The following is a 26,703-nucleotide window of genomic DNA, read 5'->3' as shown; positions in this document are numbered from 1 at the left end:
CCAAGCCTGGTGGCTCACGCCTATAATCCCAGCACTTTGGGAGACCGAGGTGGGTGAATCACCTGAGGTCAGGAGTTCGAGACCAGCCTGACCAACATGGAGAAACCCCGTCTCTACTAAAAATACAAAATTAGTCGGGCGTGGTGGCACATGCCTGTAATCCCAGCTACTCGGGAGGCTGAGGCAGGAGAATCACTTGAACCCAGGAGGCGGAGGTTGTGGTGAGCCAGGGCAACAAGAGCGAAACTCTGTCTCAAAAAAAAAATTATAAAGAAATATACAGAGGTGATTACTGTAAGTCAAAGAGTTACTTATTCAGGGGGGAGCTATGATTGAATCACGGTGTGTGGTGAGGTTCCTGAGGTGGCCAGCACAGTTCTGTTTCTTGATTTGGGTGGTGGTTTTAAGAGTATTGGCCTTATAACTCCTCACAATCTAGAGGAAGAAGTCTGCTGTGAAGAAAAGATTAAGGCCGCGTGGTAGCTCACACCTGTAATCCCAGCACTTTGGGAGGCCGAGGCAGGCAGATTACTTGAGCTCAAGAGTTTGAGACCAGGCTGGGCGAGATGGTGAAACCTCGTCTCTACAAAAAAAACCCACAAAAATTAGCCAGGAGTAGTGGCGCATGCTTATAGTCCCAGCTATTTCAGGGATTGAGGGAAGAGAATTGCTTGAGCCCAGGAGGTCGAGGCTGCAGTGAGCCATGTTAACACCACCGTACTCCAGCCTGGGTGACAGAGTTGAGACCCAGTCTAAAAAGAAAAAACGAAAAACTCTCCCCCCAAAAAAAGAAAAAAGAAAAGATTAATATGGAGGGAGGGAGTTGTAAAATTAAAGAAGGTGCATGGGTGCAGGTATGCTTGTGTGTGTGTCTGTCTAACAACGGCAGAAGCAGGCGAGGGCTACTGTGGTGGTCATTCTTCCCCTCCCCATTTTGCTCCACGGTTTACAAGCCCTTCCACTTTCTCTCTGAGGCAGAAAGAGCAAGGGGTTTTCCCTCCATTTTATGGTTGGGAAAATTGAGGCCTGCCTGAGTGTGACTTGTGCCAAGTCACTCTGGTCATCTAGGGCAGAGGCTGCCCAGAGCCCAGGCCTCCTGCCTCCAGTCCCCAGCCCACAGCCCAGGATTAGGCAGAGCCAGCTACTTGCCCATGGCTGCCCTGACTTCTTACAGGGATCACTGAGATTCTGATGAACAGACCTCGTGCCCGCAATGCCTTGGGGAACATCTTCGTCAGTGAGGTAAGAAAGGGTGGGCGCCAGGGTGGGCTGGGGATCGGCTGGGGATGGGCTGGGAGGATCTAACTGGGTGTCCTCTGTAGCTGCTGGAAACTCTGGCCCAGCTGCGGGAGGACCGGCAAGTGCGTGTCCTGCTCTTCAGAAGTGGAGTGAAGGGTGTGTTCTGTGCGGGTAGGTTCTCTCTCCTGCCCCCATCCGGGCTCCGCGCAGTGCCCACCAGCCTCCAGGGGTTGGGGGAAGCCTTAGATCAGCTCCAGTATGGGACTCATTGTTGCCGTTTGACAGATGTGAATGCAGACTCGGGGAGGAAAATTCCCTTGCCTAGGATCACATAGCTAGTAAGAGGTAGGATAGACTTTAGTTGGAACTTGGCCCCTCTAACCCTTAGATCCTAGTTATTTCGGCTATGCCATGCTTTGTTCTGACTCTTCACGGGGGAAATAAGAAAATGGAGTCCAAGACGGCTGCAGTGGCTCACGTCTGTAATCCCAGCACTGTGGGAGGCTGAGGCAGGTGGATCACTTGAGGCCCGAGTTAGAGACCAGCCTGGCCAACATGGTGAAACCCCTTCTCTACTAAAAAATACAAAAATTAGCTGGGTATGGTGGCAGGCACCTGTAGTCCCAGCTACTCAGGAGGCTGAGGCAGGAGAATCACTTGAACCTGGGAGGCAGAGGTTGCAGTGAGCCGAGATCACACCACTGCACTCCAGCCTGGGGGAAAAAAAAGAGAGAGAGAAAATGGAGCCCAAAGATGCTCATAAGGTCAGTGGCCAAGATGGAACTCTATGCCCCTTTGCCTACCAATAGGATCTTATTCCCTGTCACCAAAGCCTTCCACTGTCCCTGTGTCATTTGGTCCTCACAACTGGGCGAGCACCATGAACTTCCATTTTAGAGATTGGAGGAAAAATGCACACCAGGCCCACAAGAAGCAAGTCAGCTGCCAGTAGAGCTGAGCTGAGAACAAACTCTGGAGGGTGGCTGGGGAGGGGCCGACAGGGGCCACTGTGGATCAGGAGGGGACTGTGGAGGGATGGGAAAGGGGTAGCATGATGCTCAGGAGATTTCAAGGGGAGGTGGCTCAGCCCTTAGGTCTGAGCTGTCAGGGTCAGGGTGCCCAGCCTGGGGTCTGTGCTGACAAGTGCACAGACCAGTCGGCTTGACCCAGCTGCTCTGCCTGAGGTCTTTACCCTACCCTGGCCTCTTCCTTTGGCTCCATCTCTGACCTCTGTGAAGGTCACGTCACACCTGCTCTCCCCCATTAGCTTCGCTCGTCACTCTCCCAGCTAAGCACAGAGAAGGAAGGGGCTGCATGAGGGTCAGGTCTGCCTCAACTAGCTCTAGAATTCCTGGGCTAGTTCCTGCCCCTCTCTGAGCCTCAGTTTCCCCATCTCTCACAGAAGGGCTGGAACTGATCAAAGACTTCCAAAGGCTTTCCCAGCTCTGACTTCCTGTAGCCTAGGACTGGAAGAGTCTATTTACCCCCTACTCCTGCTCACCCCTGCATCTGGCCTTGGAGCACCTCACCACGGTCACTCTTCCTGCCAAGGCGCTTGCCCACCTGCATGCCGCTGCGTCCTGTGCCCGCTTCTGTAAGAAATTGTGGTGAAATATAAATAACACAAAATTGACCATTTTAACTGTTTTTAAGTGTACAATTCAGAGTGGCATTAAGTACATTCACAATATTGTGCAATGTCACCGCTATCCACTCCCAGAAGTTCTTTATCATACCAAACAAACTCAGCCTGTTCAGACAGTGACTCCTTCCCCCTTCCCCTCCAGCCCAGGTAACCTCTGTGGGACTTAGTCTTTATGAATTTATCTATTCTAAATACCTCATACCAGTAGAATCATATCGTATTTGTTTTTTGGTGTCTGGCTTATTTTACTTAACATGTCCTCAAGGTTCCTCCAAGTTATGGCAAATGTCAGAACTCCATTCCTTTTTACGGAGTAACATTCTATTGTAATGAGTAGCATTCTACTGTGTATATATCACATTTTGTTTACCCAATCATCTGTTGATAGATACTTGGGTTGTTTTCACCTTTGGCCACTACAAAGAATGTCCCCAAGAACATTGGTGTACAAGTACCGTCAGCCCTCTGCATCTGCGGGTTCCGCACCCATAGACTCAGCCAACCTCAGATTGAAGATGTTAATAACAAAAATAACAATGCAACAATAAAAAATAATACAGATAAAAACAACACAGTACAACAGTTTACATAGTATTTACATTGTATTAGGTATTAAAAGTAATCTAGAGATGATTTAGAGCAAGCTTGTCCAACCCTTGGCCTCTGGGCCACATGTGGCCCAAGACGGCCTTTAATGTGGCCCAACACAAATTTGTAAACTTTCGCCGGGCACGGTGGCTCACGCCTGTAATCCCAGCACTTTGGGAGGCTGAGGCGGGCGGATCACGAGGTCAGGAGATCGAGACCATCCTGGCTAACACAGTGAAACCCCATCTCTACTAAAAATACAAAAAATTAGCCGGGCATGGTGGTGCGCGCCTGTAATCCCAGCTACTCGGGAGGCTGAGGCAGGAGAATGGCGTGACCCGGGAGGCGGAGCTTGCAGTGAGCCGAGATCGCGCCACTGCACTCCAGCCTGGGTAACAAAGCGATACTCCTTCTCAAAAAAAAAAAAAAAATTGTAAACTTTCTTAAGACATGAGTTTTTTTGGTGGTTTTTTTTTTTTAGCTCATCAGTTATCGTTAGTGTATTTTATGTGTAGCCCAAGACAATTCTTGCAATGTGGCCTAGGAAAGCCAAAAGATTGAACACCCCTGGCTTAGAGTATACAGGAGGATACATGAGCATAGGTCATATTGCAAATACTACAATATTTTATACACGGGGCTTAAGCATCTGTGGATTTTGGTATCTGAGGGAGTCCCGGAACCAGTCCCCTACGGATAAGGAGAGACTGTATCTGTTTGAGTCCTTGCTTTCAACTCTTTTGGGTATATACTTAGGACTAGAATTGTATGGTAATTCTGTTTAACTTTTTGGAACCCACCAGCAATGCACCAGGGTTCCATGTCTCCACATCCATGCCAACTTTTTGTTTGTTTTGAAAGCCATTCTAATAGATGTGAGGTAATATCTCATTGTGGTTTTGGTTTGCATTTTTCTAATGACGATGATATTGAGCAACTTTTCAAGTGCATATTGACCATCTGTATATCTCCTCTGGAGAAATGTCTATTCAAGTCCTTTTTCCTTTTTTTTTTTTTTGAGACTGTTGCCCAGGCTGGAGCGCAGTGGCATGATCTTGGCTCACTGCAACCTCCGCCTCCCGGGCTCACGCGATTCTCCTGCCTCAGCCTCAGCCTCCCTAGTAGCTGGGATTATAGGTGCCCACCACCACACCTGGCTAATTTTTGTATTTTTAGTAGACACAGTTTCACCATGTTGGCCAGGCTGGTCTCGAACTCATGATCTCAGGTGATGTGCCCACCTCGGCCTCCCAAAGTGCCGGGATTACAGGTGTGAGCCACTGTGCCTGGCCCTTTGCCCATTTTTGAATTGGATTGTTTTGTTGTTGAGTTGGAGGTGTTCTTTATATATCCTAGATATTAATCCTTTATCAGATATATGATTTACACATATTTTCTTCCATTCTGTGTGTTGTCTTTTCTTTTTTATTTTTTGAGACGGAGTCTCTCTGGTCACCCAGGCTGGAGTGCAGTTGGCGCGATCTTGGCTCACTGCAGCCTTCACCTCCTGGGTTCAAGTGATTCTCCTGACTGCCACCTGAGTAGCTGGGATTATAGGTGTCTGCCACCATGCCCGGCTGATTTTTGTATTTTTAGTGGAGACAGGGTTTCACCATGTTGGTCTTGAACTATTGACCTCAGATGATGTACCTGCCTTGGCCTCCCAAAGTGCTAAGATTGCAAGCATGAGCCACTGCACCCAGCCATTTCTGTGGGTTGTCTTTGTATTCTGTTGATAGTGTCCTCTGATGCACAGAAGGTTTCTGTTTTGATGGAGTCCAGTACACCTTTCTGCTGTCACACCCTCGTTTGATGCTGCTCTTTTCCCTTGACTTCCTTGCCCGGGTTCCTGGTGTTTCTCCTTCCTCGCTGGCTGCCTGTCCTCAGGTCTTCTTTGCTGGATCCTTTAACCGCCTGGGATTCCGTAAAGTGCCATTTTCCTGACGGCTGGTACCAACCCCTTGCCATCTGCAGGTGCAGACCTGAAGGAGCGGGAACAGATGAGTGAAGCAGAGGTGGGGGTGTTTGTCCAGCGACTCCGGGGCCTGATGAATGACATCGGTGAGGATCTGGGTGTGGGGTGGAGGAGGGGGTTTGGGGTCCCTGCCGATGACAGCCCCGCCACCCCACCAGCATCTAAGGAGAGTCTTCTTTCTGTTGGGAGTTCTGTGGGAAGACAGATGCCTCTCCCAGGGGGTTGGGGGAGGATGACAGAGGGCAATTCTCCCAGAGAAGGAGCTCTGGCTCTTCAGCTTTTGCGTCTACCCTCAGGGTTCAAGCCTGGCCATTCCAAAGCAAGTCAGTTTCCCCAAGCATGCTTTCAGGCTTTGACAACTGCTGTTCCCTTTGCCTGGGATACCCCTTCTTGGTTACTTGAACTTTTACTCATCCTTCAAGCCCCCGAGTATCTCCTCCTCCAGGAAGCCTTCCCAACCCACCCTCCGAGCTTCCTTTTATTGGAGCACTGATGATCCTGGGTCACTAATGCCTGATACACTTCGTCTTCCCCATGAGACTGAGCCCCATGGGAACAAGGGCTATGTCTGATTCATTCTGTGTTCCCAGTTCCTAGGACCCAGCACAGGGCTTGGCACACAGAAAGGCAGGTGCCAGGGAGGCCAGCAGATTAGGCCTACACAGGCATCATCCAGCCCATCCTCCCATTCCTGTTCCCTGGCTGATTCCATAACTTTCCCTAAAGGGAAAATTGGCTTCTAAGATAACCTGGCTGCGGGAAGCAGAGGTCGCAGTGAGCTGAGATTGTGCCACTGCACTCCAGCCTGGGCGACAACAGCAAGACTCCATCTCAAAAAAAAAAAAAGAGGCCAGGCACAGTGGCTCACGCCTGTAATCCCAGCACTTTGGGAGGCCGAGGCTGGCGGATCACGAGGTCAGGAGTTCAAGACCAGCCTGGCCAACATGATGAAACCCTGTCTCTACTAAAAACAAACAAACAAACAAAATTAGCCGGGTGTGGTGGCGCACCTCTGTAATCCCAGCTACTCAGGAGACTGAGGCAGGAGAATCGCTTGAACCTGGGAGGCAGAGGTTGCAGTGAGCCAAGATCGCGCTACTGCACTCCAGCCTAGGTGACAGAGCAAGACTCCGTACCAAAAAAAAATTAAACAAATAAATAATAAGATAATCTGGCTGAGGCTCCATGTAATGTCCCTAGACCTGGGTCCACTGAGGCCTCTGTCCCAACCAGCTTTCCCTTCCCCAGCCTTGAGTCTCTGTCCTGGTCCCACCAGTGCCTCGCAGGCTGAGCCCTTCTTCCTCTCCACAGCAGCCTTCCCTGCACCCACCATTGCGGCTATGGATGGGTTTGCCTTGGGCGGAGGCCTGGAGCTTGCCCTGGCCTGTGACCTCCGAGTGGCAGGTACTGGGCCAGGACTGGGGGCAGAGGGTGGGGCTAGGGAGTTGGGGGTGAGTGCAACAGGGTGAGTCTGGGCACTCTGCAGTCAGCCACTGTTCTTGGCTTCAAACCAAAAGCAAAACTAAGGCAAGGCAGGGCACAGAGGGTGCTCAGGCAGAAGCTGCTTCCCCTCCTGGTACAGCCACTAACTGCTGTAGTATCTGTGACCTGTCAGAACCTGTTTCCTTCATTTTGGGAATATTTGACCAACCTCAGAGCAATTGCTCTTAGGAGCCAAGGAGGTCAAAGAGCAATGTCCAATCCTCCCATTCTGTCCAAGTCAGACTTATCTGCCATGTTTCAGAAACAGGTGAGCCCCAGGGATAGTTTGTCAATGGCTGAGTTCATCACAAAGGTGCCTGGGCAGGAATACTGGCACCAGCCAAATTTGCATTACTTGTTCTGAGCAATTGAGCTTTGTTTGAAGAGTGGGAGGGGACAAAGAAGATAACTGGATCATTTTTTCAGGTGACTGACCTGGTGATTAGGAGCAGCCTTCTTGGATGCAGTTAGGCAAAGTCTGAATGTCCTCTCTTCTCCCCCAACCTGCTCTCTCCTGCCACCCCAGGAGACATGTAAAAACGTGTAACTCCAGGCATGAAAGTTGCTTCTGTCTACACAATGCAGATCAAAGAGAAGGAACTGACCAGGTGTCCAGGCACCAAAATACCAGGCTGGTCTAGCCCCAACTCTGCTTTTCACATGCCCATGTTCAGGCGATTGACTCACATGGTTTGGGGAAGACTACGAGGGAGTCCATGTAAAACCCACTCCCTTCTGCCCACGTTCACATGGCCCATGCTGAGGGAATTCAGAAAAGGAGATAGACCTGGGGGCGTGCGTCAGTCAAGGCAAGTTTCTTGAAGGAAGGAAGCAAAAACTCAGGAGGACACAGACTGGAACAGTCAGGGCAATTTCAGGCTGTGACAAAGCTGGGAGAGACAACCGTAGCAGGAGCAGGAGTCACTGACACTCTAGGTCAGGCCAGGGCTAAGCCAGAGAACCTATTAATAGTAATCCACAAATCGGTATGGGGCACTCCTGGGAACTCTCTGCTCCCAGCGTCGTACCTTGCGTGATCTTTAGCAGCTCTCTGAAGCAGACAGAAGAGGGCCAGCCATCTTTCTTCCACCTTTGAAGCTTGGGAAGGGTGAGAGACTTGCTGGTGATACAACTCCACCAAAGGGGTGTGGTGAGATAAGGGCCTGGGCTCCTGACTTCTGGGCTAGGGCTCTTTCAAAGGCATAGTCTGGAGAGTCCTGGCTTTGGCCAGACCATGGGGGAAGTGGCTAGAGGGGCGAGTAGAGAGCAGAGGCAGGTGCGGTCCCAGGGATTAGCACCGAGGGACCGGATGGGGGAGGGAGGCCTCACTCTGTTCTATCTGAGCAGCTTCCTCGGCCATCATGGGACTGATTGAGACCACACGAGGGCTCCTCCCGGGGGCAGGTAATTGGAACTACAGCACCTGCCCAAATCTACCCCATCAGGGTCCTTCGCTGCTTTCCTTTTTTGCCCTCTGTTCCGGGCTCTGCCCTCCTATCTGAACTCTGCTCCTCTGAGAAGTCTTGGCTGAGTCCCAGCCTGGGCCTTCTCTGGGTTCCCACTTCCCATGCTGATTCACACCCTGCCCCCTCCATCCTGGCAGGAGGGACTCAGAGGCTGCCACGCTGTCTGGGGGTGGCCCTGGCGAAGGAGCTCATCTTCACGGGCCGACGACTTAGTGGAACAGAGGCCCACGCACTGGGGCTGGTGAATCACGCTGTGGCCCAGAACGAGGAGGGTGACGCCGCCTACCACCGGGCACGAGCACTGGCCCAGGAGATCCTGCCCCAGGTGTGGTGACAGCTCAGCACCGCAGGGAGGGCAGGAGTCATGGGGGAGGCAAGTGTCGGGCAGGGTGCCCCTTGGGCTGCACTTCCATTCACCCAGAGACATATGATTAGCCTTCTTCAGAGTTTAACGATCCAGTAAACACAAGTCAAATTTTAATTCTGAATTAAAATGTAATGTAAATGGAATTCCAAAGGACTGGAACCAAATGGGCTTGAAAGCCCTCCGAATGTAACACTGTCCAGTAGACCATTCTGAGATGAGATAAATGGTCTATACTTGTGCTTATCCAGTATGGGAGCCACTAGTCAAATGATTTAAATTAGAGAAAATGAGTGTAGTTCCTCATTCACACTAGCCACATTTCAAATGCTAATAGCCACATGTGGCTTGTGGCTACTATACTGTATAGCACAGCCTTAAACCCCAAAGACTGAAAAGCAAGATTCTAAAATGGATGCAGAACTTCCAACCCATATTTCCTACCATACTGCCTGCTGGAGATATTCTTGAAATACAACATGCAGGACATGTATTAAGCTTTTTTTTTTTTTGAAGAGACAGGGTCTCACTCTGTCATCGAGGCTGGAGTGCAGAGGTGCAATCATGGCTCACTGCAGTTTTAAACTCCTGGACTCAAGTGATCCTCCCGCCTCAGCCCCCCAAAGTGTTAGAATTACAAGCATGAACCACCGTGCCTGGCCAGGATTCATTTTTTAGCCAGATGTGGTAGTGTAATACCAGTTATTTGGGAAAAAGCGTTGCTTGAACCCATGAATTTAAAGCTGCTACTGCAGCTCTGTGTAAGCTGGTCATACCACTGCACTTCCAGCCTGGCCAAAGTGAAATCCCATTGCTAAAAACAAACAAAAAGCAAAAAAACAACCAAAAAAACACCTTCATTAAAGAAATCCTCAAATAGCATGGGAAGGGGTGAGGGATAAAAGACTACACATTGGGTACAGTGTACCAAAATCTTAGAAATACCACTAAAGAACTTATCCATGTAACCAAAAGCCACCTGTTCCCTAAAATCTATTGAAATAAAAGAAAAAAATTAAAAAATCCTCAAATAATAACCTCTCAGCATGGTACCCCAAAAAGGTACCATGCTCACTAGGGAGCAGGTTAGGCTCTGCCCAGGCACAACCCTACCAGCTGAGGGCCCAAAGCCCTCAGCAGGGATATCTGGGATCTGGCTGTCTGGGGTCTCCAAGGCCCTGTGAGGGTCTGCTGGCTTCTCCCAACTCTAAGGGGACCCAGGATAGAGGGGGTTGAGTAGAGGAAATCCCAAATTTCCATAAAGATTAAAAGTGGCTGTGGCTGGGCGCGGTGGCTCAAGCCTGTAATCCCAGCACTTTGGGAGGCCGAGACGGGCGGATCACGAGGTCAGGAGATCGAGACCATCCTGGCTAACACGGTGAAACCCCGTCTCTACTAAAAATACAAAAAACTAGCCGGGCGTGGTGGCGGCACCTGTAGTCCCAGCTACTCGGGAGGCTGAGGCAGGAGAATGGCGGGAACCCGGGAGGCGGAGCTTGCAGTGAGCCGCCTTGAGAGTGAGACTCCGCCTCAAAAAAAAAAAAAAAAAAAAAAAAAGGTTAAAAGTGGCTGAAATGGAGCTAGGTTAGACTAATTTATAATAAATTTGTCTTAGCCTACAATGCTAGGTGCCTTAATACAGTGTCTCAACTCTTAGAACAATCCAGTTGAGTTGATTATCCCCATTTTATTTGTGAGAAAACCCATAAAAGTTCAGTGACTTGCTCATCAAGATCACAAAGAGTGATTGCAGTATTAGAAAAAAAACAACACTGGTATTTTGGCATTTATTTTGCACAATACAGAATGCAATATAAAAAAGGTATTTTAAGAGAGTAAGCTAGGTGTGGTAGCTCACCCTGTAATCCCAACACTTTGGGAGGCTGAGGCAGGTGGATCACCTGAGGTCAGGAGTTCGAGACCAGCCTGGCCAACATGGTGAAACCCCGTCTCTACTAAAAATACAAAAATTAGCCGGGCATGGTGGCATGTGCCTGTAGTCCCAGCTATTTGGGAGGCTGAGACAGGAGAATCACTTGAACTCAGGAGGCGGAGGTTACAGTGAGCTGAGATCGTGCCACTGCACCCTAGCCTGGGCGACAGAGTGAGACTCTGTCTCAGAATAAAAAAAAAAAAAAAGTAAAATATGTACAAAATTTTAAAAACTGAAACTAAATATTTAATGCATTTCAAATATAAACATTTACAAACATATCACAAAACAAAGTTAACCATACATCATTTTAATATTGACGTATATTGAATTAATCATACAAAAGTAACCATTTTGGCTTGGCATGGTGGCTCAAGCCTATAATCCCAGCACTTTGGGAGGCTGAGGCAGGAGGATTGCTTGAGACCAGGGGTTCTAGACCAGCCTGGGCAACATAGTGAGACCTCACTTGTATTAAAAAAGAAAAGAAGCTGGGCACAGTGGCTCATTGCTGTAATCCCAGCACTTTAGGAGGTCAAGACAGGCGGGTCACTTGATGCCAGGAGTTTGAGACCAGCCTGGCCAACATGGCAAAACCCCGTCTTTACTAAAATTATAAAATTTAGCTGGGCAAGATGGCTCATGCCTGTAATTACAGCTACTCAGGAGGCTGAGGCATGAGAATCACTTGAGTCCGGCAGGTGAAGGTTGCAGTGAGCCGAGATCGTACCACTGCACTCCAGCCCAATTGACAGAGCAAGATTGTTAATAAAATAGTATAATTTTGAACAAAAATCCTTTCTTTCCTGTCTCTTAAATGTAAATAATCCTAATACTTCTTAAAACAGATCTTCTTTAATTTGGGGGTCAGGGACTATAGCTTTTTGAAAGCATTTGTCTTTTTTATTTTTTTAAGTTTCATCATATATAAATGAAGAGTCTGATGCTGTTGCCTAGACAATATTAATGCTGTCAGGTTTCTATTACACTTGGTTAGAAAGTCTCTGAACTAATACAGAACTCTGGGTCACTCAAGGGAGTGGCTGATTGCAGCTTTCACACCTAGACCTGTAGACTATAGGGTTTGTCTTTTTGCATTAACTAAATAACAATCACAAAACAATTCAGATTTCCAAATATACTGAAATAATGGTACTATATAATTACTGATATTTTCAGTACTTAAAAGTAGCTTTGTATACCAAAACACCAGTCTACCAAAAACAAGTCCTGGCGTGAGTAATCCCACAGTTGAGACCTTCTGGGTCAACCTGAAAAACGAAACTTCAACTTCCACCTATGTTACTGGGTGCTCAGAATAAAGGTTTCCAGATAGGTGGGAGCCAGGGATAGTGTAGATGGCCACCATCTAGTGGACAAATCACTCTGATAGGGTAGCAAATGGTTCCAGAGTTTTCTCAGCCCAGAAAAAAACTGTCAATATCCTCAGTTTGCATCAGATTTCTTTCTTAAATAGTAAATACACATTACACTTTGAGAAATGGATTCGGCTGTGTTTTATAATTTTCTTTTTAGAGACAGGATCTTGCTCTGTTGCCCAGGCTGGAGTGCAGTAGCACGATCATAGCTCACTGCAGCCTTGAAGCCCTGGGCTCGAGCCATCCTTCCACCTCAGCCTCTGAATAGCTGGGACTACAGGTGCAAGCTACTGACTTGGCTAGAATGTGGCTGTTTTCCCTCACAAACACATGTACATACTATTTTTAACTTTCTTTAATTAAAAGGTACTTTTTTTTTTTTTTTTTGCCCAGGCTGGAGCACAGTGGCATGATCACAGCTCACTGGAGCATTGACCTCCCAGGCTCAAGTGATCCTTCCACCTAAGCCTCCTGAGTAGCTGAGACTACAGGTGCAAGTCACCACGCCCAGCTAATTTTTTATTTTTTGTAGAGATGGGATCTCACGGTGATGCCCAAGCTGGTCTCAAACTCTTTGGGCTCAAGCAATCCTCTGCCTCAGCCTCTCAAAGCCCTGTGATTACAGGCGTGAGCCACAGCACCTGGCTAAGATTACTTTATTGGGTAGTTACCTAAATAATCATCCATATGGCAAGCAAATCTAAAAGAACAGAGGAGTAAGAAGGGCATAAGGTAAAAATCAAAGGCTAGTCCTGGTTTACCTGTGGCTATCCCAGTTTTAAAAGTGGAAGTCCCATATCCCAGTAACCCTTCAGTCACAAGCCAACCCAAACAGCCCTTCATTCCCCAATCCCTCTCTCCCCCCAGATCATCACTATTAAGCTTCCATACTCTTCCAGAAATTTCCACTGCATATGGAAGGACGTGTATTATGCACATATGCTTACATATTTAAATTAATTCCTTTTAATGACTTAGAGGACAAGAAATATCTTTCGAGGCTAATCTGGTTCTAACAAATTTTAAATATGCATAGTAAAGAATTCACACATGGAAGAATAGAAAACAAAACCTTCATTTTATATAACAAAACATTTATAAACCTTCATTTATAAAACGAAACAGCCGGGCGCGGTGGCTCAAGCCTGTAATCCCAGCACTTTGGGAGGCCGAGACGGGCGGATCACGAGGTCAGGAGATCGAGACCATCCTGGCTAACATGGTGAAACCCCGTCTCTACTAAAAAATACAAAAAACTAGCCGGGCGAGGTGGCGGGAGTCTGTAGTCCCAGCTACTCAGGAGGCTGAGGCAGGAGAATGGCGGGAACCCGGGAGGCGGAGCTTGCAGTGAGCTGAGATCCGGCCACTGCACTCCAGCCTGGGCGACAGAGCGAGACTCCGTCTCCAAAAAAATAATAATAATAAAAAATAAATAAATAAATAAAATGAAACAAAGGTTTTGTTTTCTATTCTTCCCTACCCTTTTTAAGGGTACATTTAACCAGTACCCCAACACTAAACCTTTCTGTTGTTCCTATCTTTTTGCTACCACAAGACAGGTGGAGTTAATATAAAAGTGCCTACAGGAGCCACAGCTCTGAGAGAGCATGCACACCAGCATTTTTCCAGTTTTTGCCAAATTGCTCTCCTGAGGCATACTCTTTTACTTTTCTATCAATAATGTATGTAAATACTGGTTTCCCCAGTCTCGGCAGTAGTAGGCCTATTGCTATTTTAGTATTTGCTGGTCTGAGGTGAAAGGGCACAGTACCTCACTGTTTTGCCGTTCAAGCATGTAGCTGCTGGACATCCTTCATGTTCATATTTCTTTTCCGGTGAAGGACCTTTATATACGCTTTTGTAAATGGTTTAAAAATTACTTTATACTAACATGTTTGTAAATCAAGGACATTCATCTGTCATAAGCATAATTCTTTTTCCCAGTTGTTTTTTTTTTTTTCTAGACAGAGTCTCACTCTGTCACCCATGCTGAAGTGCAGTGGCCCGATCTCAGCTCACTGCAGCCTCTGCCTCGCGGGTTTAAGCATCCCGCCTCAGCCTCCCATATAGCTGGGATTACAGGGGCCCACCACTATACCCAGCTAATTTTTGTATTTTTATTAGACATGGGGTTTCGCCATGTTGGCCAGGCTGGTCTCAAACTCCTGACCTCAAGTGATCCACCCGCCTTGGCCTCCGAAAGTGTTGGGATTACAGGCGTGAGCCACCGCACCCAGCCGTTTTTCCCAGTTTTTTACTTTTGTCTTTTATTCACGGTGTTTTTCCCAATTGGAAGTTCTTCATTTTTATGTAGCTAGCTTTTTCATTTATAGTTTTTATGCTAATATACTTTAAAAATTGACTTTTCCTGAGCAAGTTTTAAACACTTCAAATAATATGATGTAGGGAGTAATTCCTCCTTGCCTGGAAGTGGGGCTGAGACTGGAGTGCTAGGGCTGGTGTGGAACCAAGGCCAGTGACAAAGCAGACACTGTTGCTTCTCTGTGGCTGTATTAAAATGCACCCACCCCCACCCCTGCACCGCCCAGCAGACCAGGATTTCACCTCAGCCCTGTCGACTGGAAAGCCCAAGCTCCTAACCCTGACTTTGTTTCACTCTGCTGGCGTAAAACCTGCTTACCACAGAGGCTGGCATTTGCTGAAATGAGGTTGAGGAAGTGGGAAAGCTGGCTGGGAGTCCAATCCAAGTCTCACCAATGATTGGATAAACACAGCCAAGTGCTTCACTTCCCTGCACTGCAATCTCCCAGCTGTAAAATGGGTGATCAGTGATGACACCAGCTGGAAGTGTGGGTAGCACCATTAGATGAGTCCGTGGGGAGGAAAGCACTTTATAAACTAGTTATGTTGTGCATGTTGGAAGGACACCTGAAACCCAGGTGTTCAGGGTCAGAGGCTGGCTTATTTCATGATGGAAAAAGAACCTCAGCTAACAGGTTATAGGACTAACGCTAAAGAAACTACGTGTCAGTAGAATGGCTGGAACTAGACCCAGACATCTGCCTCCCTCCTTCAAAACAAAGCTGTGCACCTCAGACCTGCAACTATCAGCCTTGAGCCCCTCCTCAACCAAGACTTTGCTTTTCCCCAGGCCCCCATTGCTGTGCGGCTGGGCAAAGTAGCCATTGACCGAGGAATGGAGGTGAGAGCATTTTGGGTTGGGACTTGGGGCCACTGAAGTTGGTCATGGCTGGGACGCAGTGCTTTCAGAGCTCAGACAGACTGACAGCACAGCTGGAAAGAACTCAGGAAGTGGACTCTTCTAACAGACTTTGACCTCGCTCTCTACCCCAGTTTAACCATCTGCAAACTGGAAGTTTGGCCAGATGATATTATTGTTTACATTCTATCCTCATCTTTCTCCCTTGGAGAGAGGAGGAGATTGAGGTTCAGAAGGGGTAAATGACTTGCCCAAGGTCTCAGAGGAAGTGAGTAGGAAGAACCCGGGTCCGTGTGGCTCCCAGTCCATGCGGCAAGGTTTGTGCTGGCAGTCAGTAATGTGGCCTCAGGGCAGGGCTTGGGGTGATGCCTTGGGTGTGGCTGATCCATCTGCCCACCTCAACTCACCCATCCATTCACTCATCACATACTGAATCCAGACCAAAGCTGGCAATTGGGATACAGATAGATGAGTTAAACATGGTCACTGCCCCCAAGATGGGAGGGGGCAGCTAGAGACACAAATCTAGGATAATGGCACCATGCTGACACCCCCAGAGAGGTTAGAGCTTTGTGGTCCATTATGATAGCCACGTGTGGCTTTTAAATTAAAAGTAAAATGCTCAATTTCTCCTTCCCACTAATCACAGTTCAAGTGCTTGACAGCCACATGTGGCTAGTGGCTACCATACTGGGCAGTGCTGGGTTAAAGAATGTTTTCTACAGTTGGACTGTGGGAAGGATAAGAATTCCAGAGGAAAAGTATGAGCAAAGGCACAGAGGAGGATAAGCAAGCAGCTCGACCAGATGAGAGTGAGGGAAGAGGACTGTGTGCAAGTTCGAAGCACTGGCACTGGGCTGTCTGGGTTCAAAGACCTGCTCTTCCACATACTGTTGTGAACTTCAACAAACTATTTCACCTTTCTATGCCTCAGGTTTCTCAGCTGTAGAATAGGGACACTAATCCTTGCTGTGAAAATTAAGTTCACGCACACGGTACTTCTCTTAGAACGAGGCTTTTAAGTGCCAGTCAGTGAGCCCTAGAGGCTGGAGCAATTGCCAGGGGCGAGGTCATAAAGGTCCAGGAATTAACAGGGGTGACAGGAAGCATGGTGAGGCAGCCAGATGGGAAGGAGGAACACTGAACTCCTCTGGCAAAATGTCTCAGTCTGTCTGGTTTCTCCCAGCACTGTTTTGTCACAGTCATGGTGTTCCTTCTCTAGGAAGGGAATTCCTTCTCATAGCTATCTCTGCTCACATAGATGTCTGTAGGTAACAGGGTGGGCTGGCTTCCAGTGTGGGTGAAGATGGACAAGGTCAGACCAATCCAGGGAGCACTTCTTTCTTGCAGGTGGACATTGCATCTGGGATGGCCATTGAAGGGATGTGCTATGCCCAGGTATGTAGCCCATGCCTGCTTGTTAACATAGGCTGGGCCAGGCTGGAGGGACTTTGTATAATACATGACCAATTTAGAAGGTTCCTCTCAACACAGTCTGACCGCATCCATCCTCCCGCATAAGTGACCTGGAGTGGCTTGAGGAGAGCTACAGTGCTTCTCTCTGGGACTTTTCCCTCAGCCATCTAATGTATTGGGGTACATCCTGCCCACTTAATGCCGAGAATCACAGAACACAGGTCCTTAAGAGGAAGAAGCACTTCTTTTGCCTCTGTATCAGTTGCCACTGTAAAGGCCAGGCTGGAGTTGGGAGGTCAAGGGCTTGGTTGTAGCCTGCAAGCTGTGTTCAATGTAAGGGTGTACACTTGGGACTGACCTCTTAAATCTCTTACTCATGGGTGAGTAAAAAATGCTAATCTCCAGGTTAACAGATACCCAAAATACTCCTAAGGGGTGCTGGGACTTGGAGAAACTAGTGTGAACCTGGATTCAAAGCCATATTTCTTACTGTAAAGAATTTTTCTTCTCTACTGAGCAGCCTCACGTCAGACACTGCAGAAGGCAGTGAGCTCTCTGGAGGCATGAAAGCATGAAAGCAGTGTGCAAGGGGAGGCTAATGCCGATGGGGTGCAGAGATACAAAGGCTGGCCTGTCTTCCCCAGGAGACAAAGCAGCCACGGAGGCTTACACCTTTGCATGCCTCAAGACCAGAGTCCAGAGACAATGGAAACACTTGGACCCTGGCTTTGTCATGGGCTGGACAAGCTTAAGCAACTCTTTCTGGGCCTCCGGCCCTGCTCCCCCAAAACTAATATTTTGTACCTTGCTGCAGAACATTCCAACCCGGGACCGGCTAGAGGGCATGGCAGCCTTCAGGGAGAAGCGGCCCCCCACATTTGTTGGTGAATGACCCCCACTTTAACCTTCAGCTTGGGAGATGCATGCCCTGAAGAGCAGGATCCAGAAGGAAGATTTGTGGCCGGACTGCCTTCATTATTTCACCTCTCCAGGCTTCCGTTTCTTCACAAGGATGATGATGGAGATAAAATGACTGGCGTGATGCCTAGAACCAAGGTGCTGATCCTACCACCTACTGCTGCCTTCCTTAGCTTCACCCTGGCTAGAAATAATCACGAGGGTTGGGTTTGCTTTGGAAAATGCCTGTCTCTCTACTTGAATGATAAAGAATTAAATTAGATCTCTCTGAGTCTTGGTCTCATTGGCTCTCAGCCCCTGACCTCTCTCAGTTATCAGGCACTCACTCACTAGAGCTGTCAAAAGATTTTAAGGTACCCCTAGTTTCTTCCTGTGGACAACAGAGGTAATAAACTCTGACATTGGTTGAACATGTGTCAGGAGTCAAACTGCAGATCCCAGTCTCTGCCAGTTACTTGCTGTATAACCTCGGACAAATTGTTTAAACGCTCGGGGCCTCAGCTTCCTCACCCACAAAACAAAACTTATGAAGATTTAGCAAAATAAAAACACTTCATAGTCAATAAATACATTTTAATTGTTAACTTACAGTGTTTTTGTGAGAACCAAATGAAATCATCACTGTGAAACCCTTTGTAAACTATAGAGTGGCAGAAAAATCTTTTTATTTTTTGAGACAGGGTCTCACTCTGCCACCCAGGATCCAGGCTGGAGCGCAGTGGTGTGATCTCAGCTCACTGAAGCCTCCACTTCCCAGGCTCAAGTGATCCTCCCACCTCAGCCTCTGGAGTAGCTGGGACTATAGGCGTATACCACCATGCCCAGCTAATTTTTGTATTTTTTGTAGAGACAGGATTTCGCCATGTCACCCAGGCTGGTCTTGAACTACTAGGCTCAAGCAATTCACCCACCTAGGCCTCCAAAAGTGCTGGGATTACAGGTGTGTGCCACTACACCTAGCCTCCAGGAGACTCTTTCATAGCAGTTAGGAGCACTGAGAAGAAGGGGGCAACTAACTCTAATGGAAAGAAGGGAGGATCAGGAAATGGGCAAGTAACACTGGAATTGAAGCCTGAAGGATTAAGGAACATTTCAAGGACAGAAGAGGAAGTTTGACACAGCATGAGCAAAGGTGAGGAAGAGGTTGATACACTTAGAAAACCAAGAGCAGGCTGATACATAACCATACTGGTCCCAGTACCCCTCCCTCCTCTGGTACCAAGGCTACATCTTAAGCTATGGCCTTGCAGTCATCCTCCAACTGGATCTGAGCTCTGGCTAAGCTGAGCCTGGGCCTGGCCTAGAGTCATTAAACCATGGGCATGGATACAATGTAAATAACATTGCCGATTTCTGCAAAATACAAATGTGCTCCCAGGGTTATGCTTGCATCCTGGAAGGAAGAGTAACACAGGAGAGCCCAGGCCTTTACAGTCAGCACAAACCACACCAGCTATGACAACCCAGGAAACTCACCACCTTACTGAACTTCCTTTTTCTCATCTGTTAAGTGAGGAAAATAAAACTCACCTACCCATGAGGATTGTTGTGAATGACACAGAACTTGAAGGGATGTCTTGTACAGAACTGGACTTAACACACTGGTTCCCATAACACATCCTCACATCAGCATAAGCTAGCATCTGATAACAATGTTCTGAAGTGCTGGAACCCAGGTCAGGAAGATACCCTTTTGGAATCATGCAAGAGTGTGAAAAAATACAGTACAGTTTAAGGACTATGGAAGGAAGTAAGGTTACAAATTCTGCTTATCTGGTTGGACTCTGGTAATAGTTTGGAACATGGTTTAGAATAAGAATAAGCTTCTTCCTCATTCGAGGAACTAGAGTACATGGTACTCTAGTTAAGAATCTGAACCAAGCCAGCTAAAAGCACAAAAATCTAGTCTTAAAATGTGCTAATCAACAAAACCTTACTTTTATTTTCTGAAAAACTTAAACAGATAAATGACAAAACATGTTCATTAACAGTCAACAATAAGGCGAGGAAGGAATTCACACTCTATTCCTCAAAGCAGCTCCGCAGGGCTTGTGAAACAAGCTTCTGATACAGTTTATACTGTAGTTGAAGCTGGTTTCAGAAAAGCTTCATGCTGGGTAAGAAAACTCGGTGAACTCTTTGGCAAAATCTCTTTCTGGCCTTTCCTTTTCTGCCAGTTTTGGTCATGGTCCCACCCAAATAAAATGGAGGGATTCAGATTTATCATTACATACAATCTTTCATCTAAACACTGCCTGCAAATGCCGAAGTCCCACCATGCCCTACAAGCTCACTCACATACACAGCATGTCATGTTCACATAACAGGAAACATGCCAAAGATAGACACCCAAAATTGCAAAAAAAAAAAAAAAAAAAAAAAAGGCCAGGTGCAGTGACTCACACCTGTAATCCCAGCACTTGGGGAAGCCAAGAAGGGCAGATCACGAGGTCAGGAGTTCGAGACCAGCCTGACGAATACGGTGAAACCCCGTCTCTACTAAAAAATGTAAAAATTAGCTGGACGTGATGGCATGTGCCTGTAGTCCCAGCTACTCAGGAGGCTGAGGCAGGAAAATTGCTGGAACCTGGGAGGCAGAGGTTGTAGTGAGCCGAGATAGAACCACTGCACTCCAGCTCGGGCGACACAGTGAGACTCCGTCACACACACACACACAAAAAAGTAAAAGAATATATTTCTCTTTCCTCCACCCCTCTATTCTTTTGACATGAGGTCTCACTCTGTCATCCAGGATGGAGTGCAGTGGTGCAATCTCGGCTTACTGCAACCTCTGCCTCCTGGGCTCAAGTAGTCCTCCTACCTCAGCCTCCAAGTAGCTAGGAGTAAAGGTGCACACCACCACACCCAGCTAGTTTTTGTATTTTTTGGTAGAGATGGAGTTTCGCTATGTTGGCAAGGCTGATCGTGAACTCCTGAAGTCAGACAATCCACCCGCCTAGGCCTCCCAAAGTGCTGGGATTACAGGCGTGAGCCACCACACCCGGCCACAGATAAATAAATAAATAAATTCTTTTTCCCCCTCTCCAACAGGGGTTCTGCCTTCTAAACACCACATTGTCAAGCATATGCTTCCCACGCTTTTCTCATAGCTTCACATGACGATAACAACTAAGGAAATTTAATATAAATATCAAAGTCTCCCTGTAGGTCTTTCTTTTCTCTTCTAGGGGAACAGGTCCTGCTCCCATGACAAGCTCCCAAAGTGAAAAAATTGTCCAGGGCTAGAGAAAAGTAACTGGCATAGCTGTTCCAACACAAGCTCCCAGGTCTTCCCAGAGTCCACAGTTTGAGTCTTCAAAATTGCTGCTGAAAGGCTGCAGAATGAGTCCAACCTGACTTGGGATTATGGCTATCATACAAATCCAACCTTTTGTAACATATATAAAATCAACAATCAAAGGCCAATGAGACAGCCAACTCACAAACTCCAATGACAACTGATGTGCAATTACTGCCAGGACAGAACACCGGACACTGAGGAAGAGTGCAGACCTCTTAGTCCCTTAGGTTCAGAAGGGCATTTGACACAGAGTGGGCCTCTGATAATTCATGAAATGCATTCTGAAGTCGTTCAGAATGGAGGCTGCAATCTGCTGTGCTTGGGGAGTTGCCTCACTGTGCTCTTGGATATCACACAAAAGCTGCAATCCTTCTTCTTCAACTAACATTTTGCAGTATTTGCTGGCTGAAAGAAAATCAAGCAGAGACACTCCATGGACAACTGGCATTTTAAATATTCCCATGTCACCACATTCACCTTGCTGAAGAAAGAATACAAAGGTTTAAATGCTTTGGTCTAGGAATTAACAGATAAAATGAGTCAATCAATTCTAAAGCAGTACGTCAAAACTTAAATAATGCTTGGCTTGTATGAGATAAGAGTTGCTCATTTTGGTATGTTTACTTCCAGAAAACTCTATCTTCAAGCATTTTTTTTTTTTTTTTTTTTTTTTGAGACAGAGTTTTACTCTTGTTGCCCAGGCTGGAGTGTAGTGGCGCAATCTCAGTTCACTGCAACCTCCACCTCCCAGGCTCAAGCAATTCTCCTGCCTCAGCCTCCCAAGTAGCTGAGATTATAGGCATGTGCCACCACACCTGGCTAATTTTTTTTGTATTTTTGATAGAGATGAGTTTCACCATGTTAGTCAGGCTGGTGTTGAACTCCTGACCTCAGGTGATCCACCCGCCTCGGCCTCCCAAAGTGTTGGGATTACAGGCGTGAGCCACTGCGCCTGGCCCAAACATCTTTAATCCTAGTTAAATGATGTTGAAAACACCAGATGTTAAATAAAATATAATTCATAAATGTTTTAATGCATAGATGAATGTACAAACTAAAGGAATGTTCCAGGAGCTGGAAACAAAGAGCACTTCAGCTAGTGTAAGCTAACCTGCAGCTAAGCCTGCGGCAGAAAGAAACTGGTGGTCTTAGTAATCAAGGCATTTAAATTTCAGCTTGCAGAGTTGGAGGCAAAATCCATACATAAAAGTAGACCCACAAAGGGCTAGATAAGAGAAGGGATAAGATACTGAAGCATCTCTGTCCTAGATGGGGCTGTAGGGGTATACGAGAGTAGGAGAGGAGAAATCTTCTCATGATCACAATCCCAAGTGGGTAATAAGGTTTGAATTTACACTACCTGAATGTTGCTGAGAAATTAATATAAAAAATCTAGCACAAGCCTAGGGAAACCTCTGACATTCTCACAGAAGGAATACAACCGCCAATAGGGACACAACTGTAGCTCCAAATGAATTCTCAGAAAACAAGCCTGATAAAGCGATTTCACAACCAAAAATCATGCCCCACTCAACATAACACACATAATAAGATCAGATAAAGACTACAAAATAATTACTTTTAAAGAAGAAAAAAACAGGAATATCTGAGAAAGAAGCAAATAAAACATTCAGACATTTAAAAATGTATCACTGAAATTAAAGACTTAGTCCAAGCGCAGATTCAGACCCAGTTGGCCGGGTGCAGTGGCTCACGCCTGTAATCCCAGCACTTTGGGAGGCTGAGGTGGGTGAATCGCCTGAGGTCAGAGCTCTGATAATCAGCTCACGACATTTGGTAAAGTCCCCGGCCTCTACTAAAAAATACAAAAGTAGACGGCATATGGTGGGGCCTCTGTAATCCCAGCTACCAGGAGAGGGCTGAGGCAGGAGAGTCACTTGAACCTGCAGGAGGCAGAGGTTGCAGTGAGCCGAGATCATGCCACTACACCTGTGCCTGGGCAACAAGAGTGAACCTGTCCTCAAAAAAAAAAAAAAAAAAAGAAAGAAATAAAAGAAAAAGATTTAGACCCAGTTAAAGAGAAATAGGCCAGACATAGTGGTTCATTCCTGTAATCCCAGTGCTTTAGGATGCCTGGGCAGGAGGATCAAGGCAATGTAGTGAGACCATGTCTGTACAAAAAAATAAAAAAATTAGCTGGGTGTGATGCTACATAGTCCCAGCTATTCAGGAGGCTGAAGTGGGAGAGTCACCTGAGCCCAGGAGGTTGAAGCTGCAGTGAGCTGTGACTGTGCCACTGCATTCCAGCCTGGGCAATAGAGTGAGACCCTGTTTAAAAAAAAAAAGAAAGAAAAAAAAATTACCTATCAAGAAATGATAATTAGGCTGACAGTAGACCCCAACAGCAATAGAAAATAATAAAAATGGCCAGGCGTCATGGCTCATGCCTGTAATCCCAGCACTCTGGGAGGCTGAGGCGAACATCTGAGGTCAGGAGTTTGAGACCCAGAATGGCCAACATGGTGAAACCCCGTCTCTACTAAAAAAAAATAAAAAATTAGCTGGGTGTGGTGGTGCATGCCTGTAGTCCCAGCTACTCAAGAGGCTGAGGCAGGAGAATCCCTTGAACATGTGAGGCAGAGATCCCACCACTGCACTCCAGTCTGGGCGACAGAGACTCTGTCTCAAAAAAAAAAAAAGAAAACTAAAAATATTTTTTCTCCCAAATGCTAAAATAAAGTAACTATCTGGAATTCTACACCCAGTTATATTATTATTTAAGAGTAAGAATAGGGGTGGGGTGACAGATTTTGTCAGTAATACACCATCGAAATCTGAATCCAGAAAAGGAGTGGTGGGGGTTAAAAAAAAAAAAAAAGAAAGCAGGATGAGCAAAGAAAATGGTATTTAGCAAATTGAGGCCAGGCGTGGTGGCTCATGCCTGTAATCCCAGCACTTTGGGAGGCTGAGGTGGGCGGATCATGAGGTCAGGAGACGGAGACCATCCTGGCTAACACGGTGAAACCCCACCTCTACTAAAAATACAAAAAAATTTAGCCAGGCATGTTGGTGGGCACCTGTAGTCCCAGCTACTCAGGAGGCTGAGGCAGGAGAATGGCGTGAACCCGGGAGGCAGAGCTTGCAGTGAGCTGAGATTGCGCCACTGCACTCCAGCCTGGGTGACAGAGCAAGACTCCGCCTCAAAAAAAAAAGAAAATTGTATTTAGCAAATTGAAATAAGCCTTGACTGTAAAACAGTAACAGCTAAACTATCTTTAAGGATATGAAAACAAGGTAGAAATGAAATATATTGATTAGTCATGTTCTTGGACAGAAATACTCATTTGTGGCTGGACGTGGTGGCTCATGCCTGTAATCCCAGCACTTTGGGAGGCTGAGGTAGGAGGATCACTCAAGCCCAGGAGTTCACAACCAGCCAGTGCAACATAGCAAGACCCTGTCGCTTTTTGTTTTGAAGTGTTGTTTTTTTTTTTTAATTTAAAAGAAAAAAAAACTAAATACATTTTTCTAAAGAAATACTCATTTGTCATAGAGATGGGAATTCTCTTTAGGTTGACTTATAACTCTAACATGATGCTGATAAAAATACCGTAAGGGTTGCTGTTTTGGGGGAGAACCCCAGGCATGGTGGTGTACACCCGTAGTCCCAGCTATTTGGGAGGCTGAGGTGACAGCATCACCTGAGCTGAGACTGCAGTGAGCTGTGATCAAGCCATTGCACTTCAGCCTGGGCAATGAAGTGAGACCCTGTCTCAAAAATAAAATAAATAAAATGAAAATAAAATAAAATAAAATAAATTTTAAAAATAAAATAAGATGCTTACCCTTCTAATTGTTGTGAAGATTAAATGATTTATTCATGAAGTGCTTACAACATTGCCTGGCACATAATAAGTACTCAACTGAATTCCAGTTGTAGTTAGTTTCTCCTGTTATAACTGTCTGAGTCTGTTTCAGGGCTATTCTGATCCAGTCATCTGCTATCTATTCATATGTCAGAACCACTCATGGCACCATTTTACAATGTTAAGAGAAGTCTACAGGCAAGCTCCTAAAAACCACATTTCTTTCCTTCTTTCTTATCTTAGAGACAGGAGTCTTGCTCTGTTCCCCAGGCTGGAAGTAGGCAGTTGCATGATCATGGCTTACTGTGGCCTTGAACTCCTGCACAAGTGATCCTCCTGTCTTGGCCTCCCAAAGTGCTGGGATTACAAGTGCGAGCCACCAGTCTGAGCCCATAAAAAACATTTTTCTGGCCAGGCACGGTGGCTCACGCCTGTAATTCCAACACTTTGGGAGGCCGAGGCGGGCAGATCACCTGAGGTCTGGAGTTCGAGACCAGCCTGGCGAACATGGTGAAACTCCATCTCTAACAAAAATATAAAAATTAGCCAGGTGTGGTGGTAGGCACCTGTTATCCCAGCTCTACTTGAGAGGCTGAGGCAGGAGAATTGCTTCAACCCAGGAGGCAGAGGTTGCAGTGAGCCAAGATAGCACCACTGCACTCCAGCCTGGGCAACAAGAGTGAAATTCTGTCTCAGAAACAAACAAACAAACAAACAAACAAACAAACATTTTTCTTTGTTCTTTCCTGTTGATTCTGTCAGATAAACTTTAGAATAATTTTCAGATCCTCCATCTCCTACCTATTCATTTGAATTATATTACATTAATAAACTGAAAGGAAATGACATCTATATGTCTAATAGGTCATTCCATCTTAGAAAATGGAATGCTCTTATAATTATTTCAGGCTTTTAAATTATCTCATAGTTTTCTGCATATGTCTCATTACTTGTTAAAGGCATTTTAAAATATTTTATGTTTTTGTTAATAATGTGGGTGGTGGTATACTTTCCCTTAATTATATTTTCTGATTTTTGCTGGCATTATAAAACCATTGGTTTTTATACACTTGCTTTACAGCTAGTCAACAAGCTAAACTTTTAATTCTAAAAGTTGTTTCTTGGGTTTCCTGTTATAAAATAATAGCTTATATCTCCTATAATACAATGAAAAATTGTATACCAATTCTCAACAAAAGATATCAACGGGAAATTCTCAAAGGGGATTGTATTTTTTTAAGACAGAGTACAGTGGCACTCTCATAGATCACTGCAGCCTCAAACTGCTGAGCTTAAGGGGTACTTCCACCTTGGCTTCACGAGTAGCTGCGACTATAGGTGCATGCCACGCATACCTGGCTAATTTTTTTTTTAATGTAAAAAACATAGGTGGGGTCTTGCTATGTTGCTTCAGCTGGTCTCAAACTCCTGGCCGCAAGCGATCTCCTGCCTCGGCCTCCCAAAGTGCTGTAATCTCAGCACTTTGGGAGACACCTCACCTGGCCTCAAAAGGGATTTTAAATGGCAAAACATGCAAAAAATATTTAATGTGTTTGGGAAATAACCCCTGACTCCTGGCCTCCCAATCTCCCATAGACCATTACACAGAGGCAGGTCCATGTTTTACTAAAGGAAGAGTGTCAGCAATAAACTGTTGAGTGAAAAGACCAAGCTATAGGACAGCATGCACAGAATGAGCCCATTTTGTTAAAAACTATATTTCACATACACAGCACATACTAAATATAGCATGGATATAGAAAAGTATCTGGGAGATTATCAAATTATTAACGGTGCTTGTCTGTGGGGAATACAAGTAGGAGCTAACTTTTACCTTCTATTTTGCTTGCTATCTACCCTCAAATAGATTACTAATTCTGAAGCATTGTTTTAAGCTAGTAAGATCTTTTTTCAGTTTCTTTTTAAACATAGCTAAATGCAGAGGACAGAAGTAGACAATTTTTGCACATCCACCTTGAACTTAATCAT

At 46.2% G+C, this 26,703-nt stretch overlaps 2 protein-coding genes across 7 annotated transcripts in view; one reads left to right on the top strand and one right to left on the bottom strand.

Moving 5' to 3' along the window:
• The window catches only part of ECHDC2 (enoyl-CoA hydratase domain containing 2), a 30,595-nt gene extending 12,738 nt beyond the window's left edge, over window positions 1-17,857 (top strand). For 2 of the 5 annotated variants that reach the window (XM_031668847.1, XM_031668837.1), the window contains exons 2-10: window positions 1,175-1,242; window positions 1,323-1,410; window positions 5,447-5,533; window positions 6,759-6,851; window positions 8,277-8,333; window positions 8,533-8,720; window positions 15,184-15,234; window positions 16,603-16,650; window positions 17,483-17,857. In XM_031668847.1, coding sequence (XP_031524707.1) covers window positions 1,175-1,242; window positions 1,323-1,410; window positions 5,447-5,533; window positions 6,759-6,851; window positions 8,277-8,333; window positions 8,533-8,720; window positions 15,184-15,234; window positions 16,603-16,650; window positions 17,483-17,560 — 758 coding nt within the window. In that variant the 3' untranslated portion in view covers window positions 17,561-17,857. The remainder of the gene's footprint in view (window positions 1-1,174; window positions 1,243-1,322; window positions 1,411-5,446; window positions 5,534-6,758; window positions 6,852-8,276; window positions 8,334-8,532; window positions 8,721-15,183; window positions 15,235-16,602; window positions 16,651-17,482) is intronic. The other 3 variants (XM_031668841.1, XM_031668849.1, XM_031668850.1) reach the window with 3 other exon arrangements.
• Window positions 17,858-19,497: 1,640 nt separating this feature from the next.
• The window catches only part of ZYG11A (zyg-11 family member A, cell cycle regulator), a 60,087-nt gene continuing 52,881 nt past the window's right edge, over window positions 19,498-26,703 (bottom strand). Inside the window, exon 14 of one of the 2 annotated variants that reach the window (XM_017961561.3) lies at window positions 19,498-21,292. In XM_017961561.3, coding sequence (XP_017817050.1) covers window positions 21,117-21,292 — 176 coding nt within the window. In that variant the 3' untranslated portion in view covers window positions 19,498-21,116. The remainder of the gene's footprint in view (window positions 21,293-26,703) is intronic. The other variant, XM_021941639.2, reaches the window with a different exon arrangement.

The sequence above is a fragment of the Papio anubis genome, chromosome 1, assembly GCF_008728515.1.
Source record: "Papio anubis isolate 15944 chromosome 1, Panubis1.0, whole genome shotgun sequence".
Taxonomy (NCBI): domain Eukaryota; kingdom Metazoa; phylum Chordata; class Mammalia; order Primates; family Cercopithecidae; genus Papio; species Papio anubis.
This window is presented reverse-complemented; position numbering and strand designations above follow the sequence as displayed.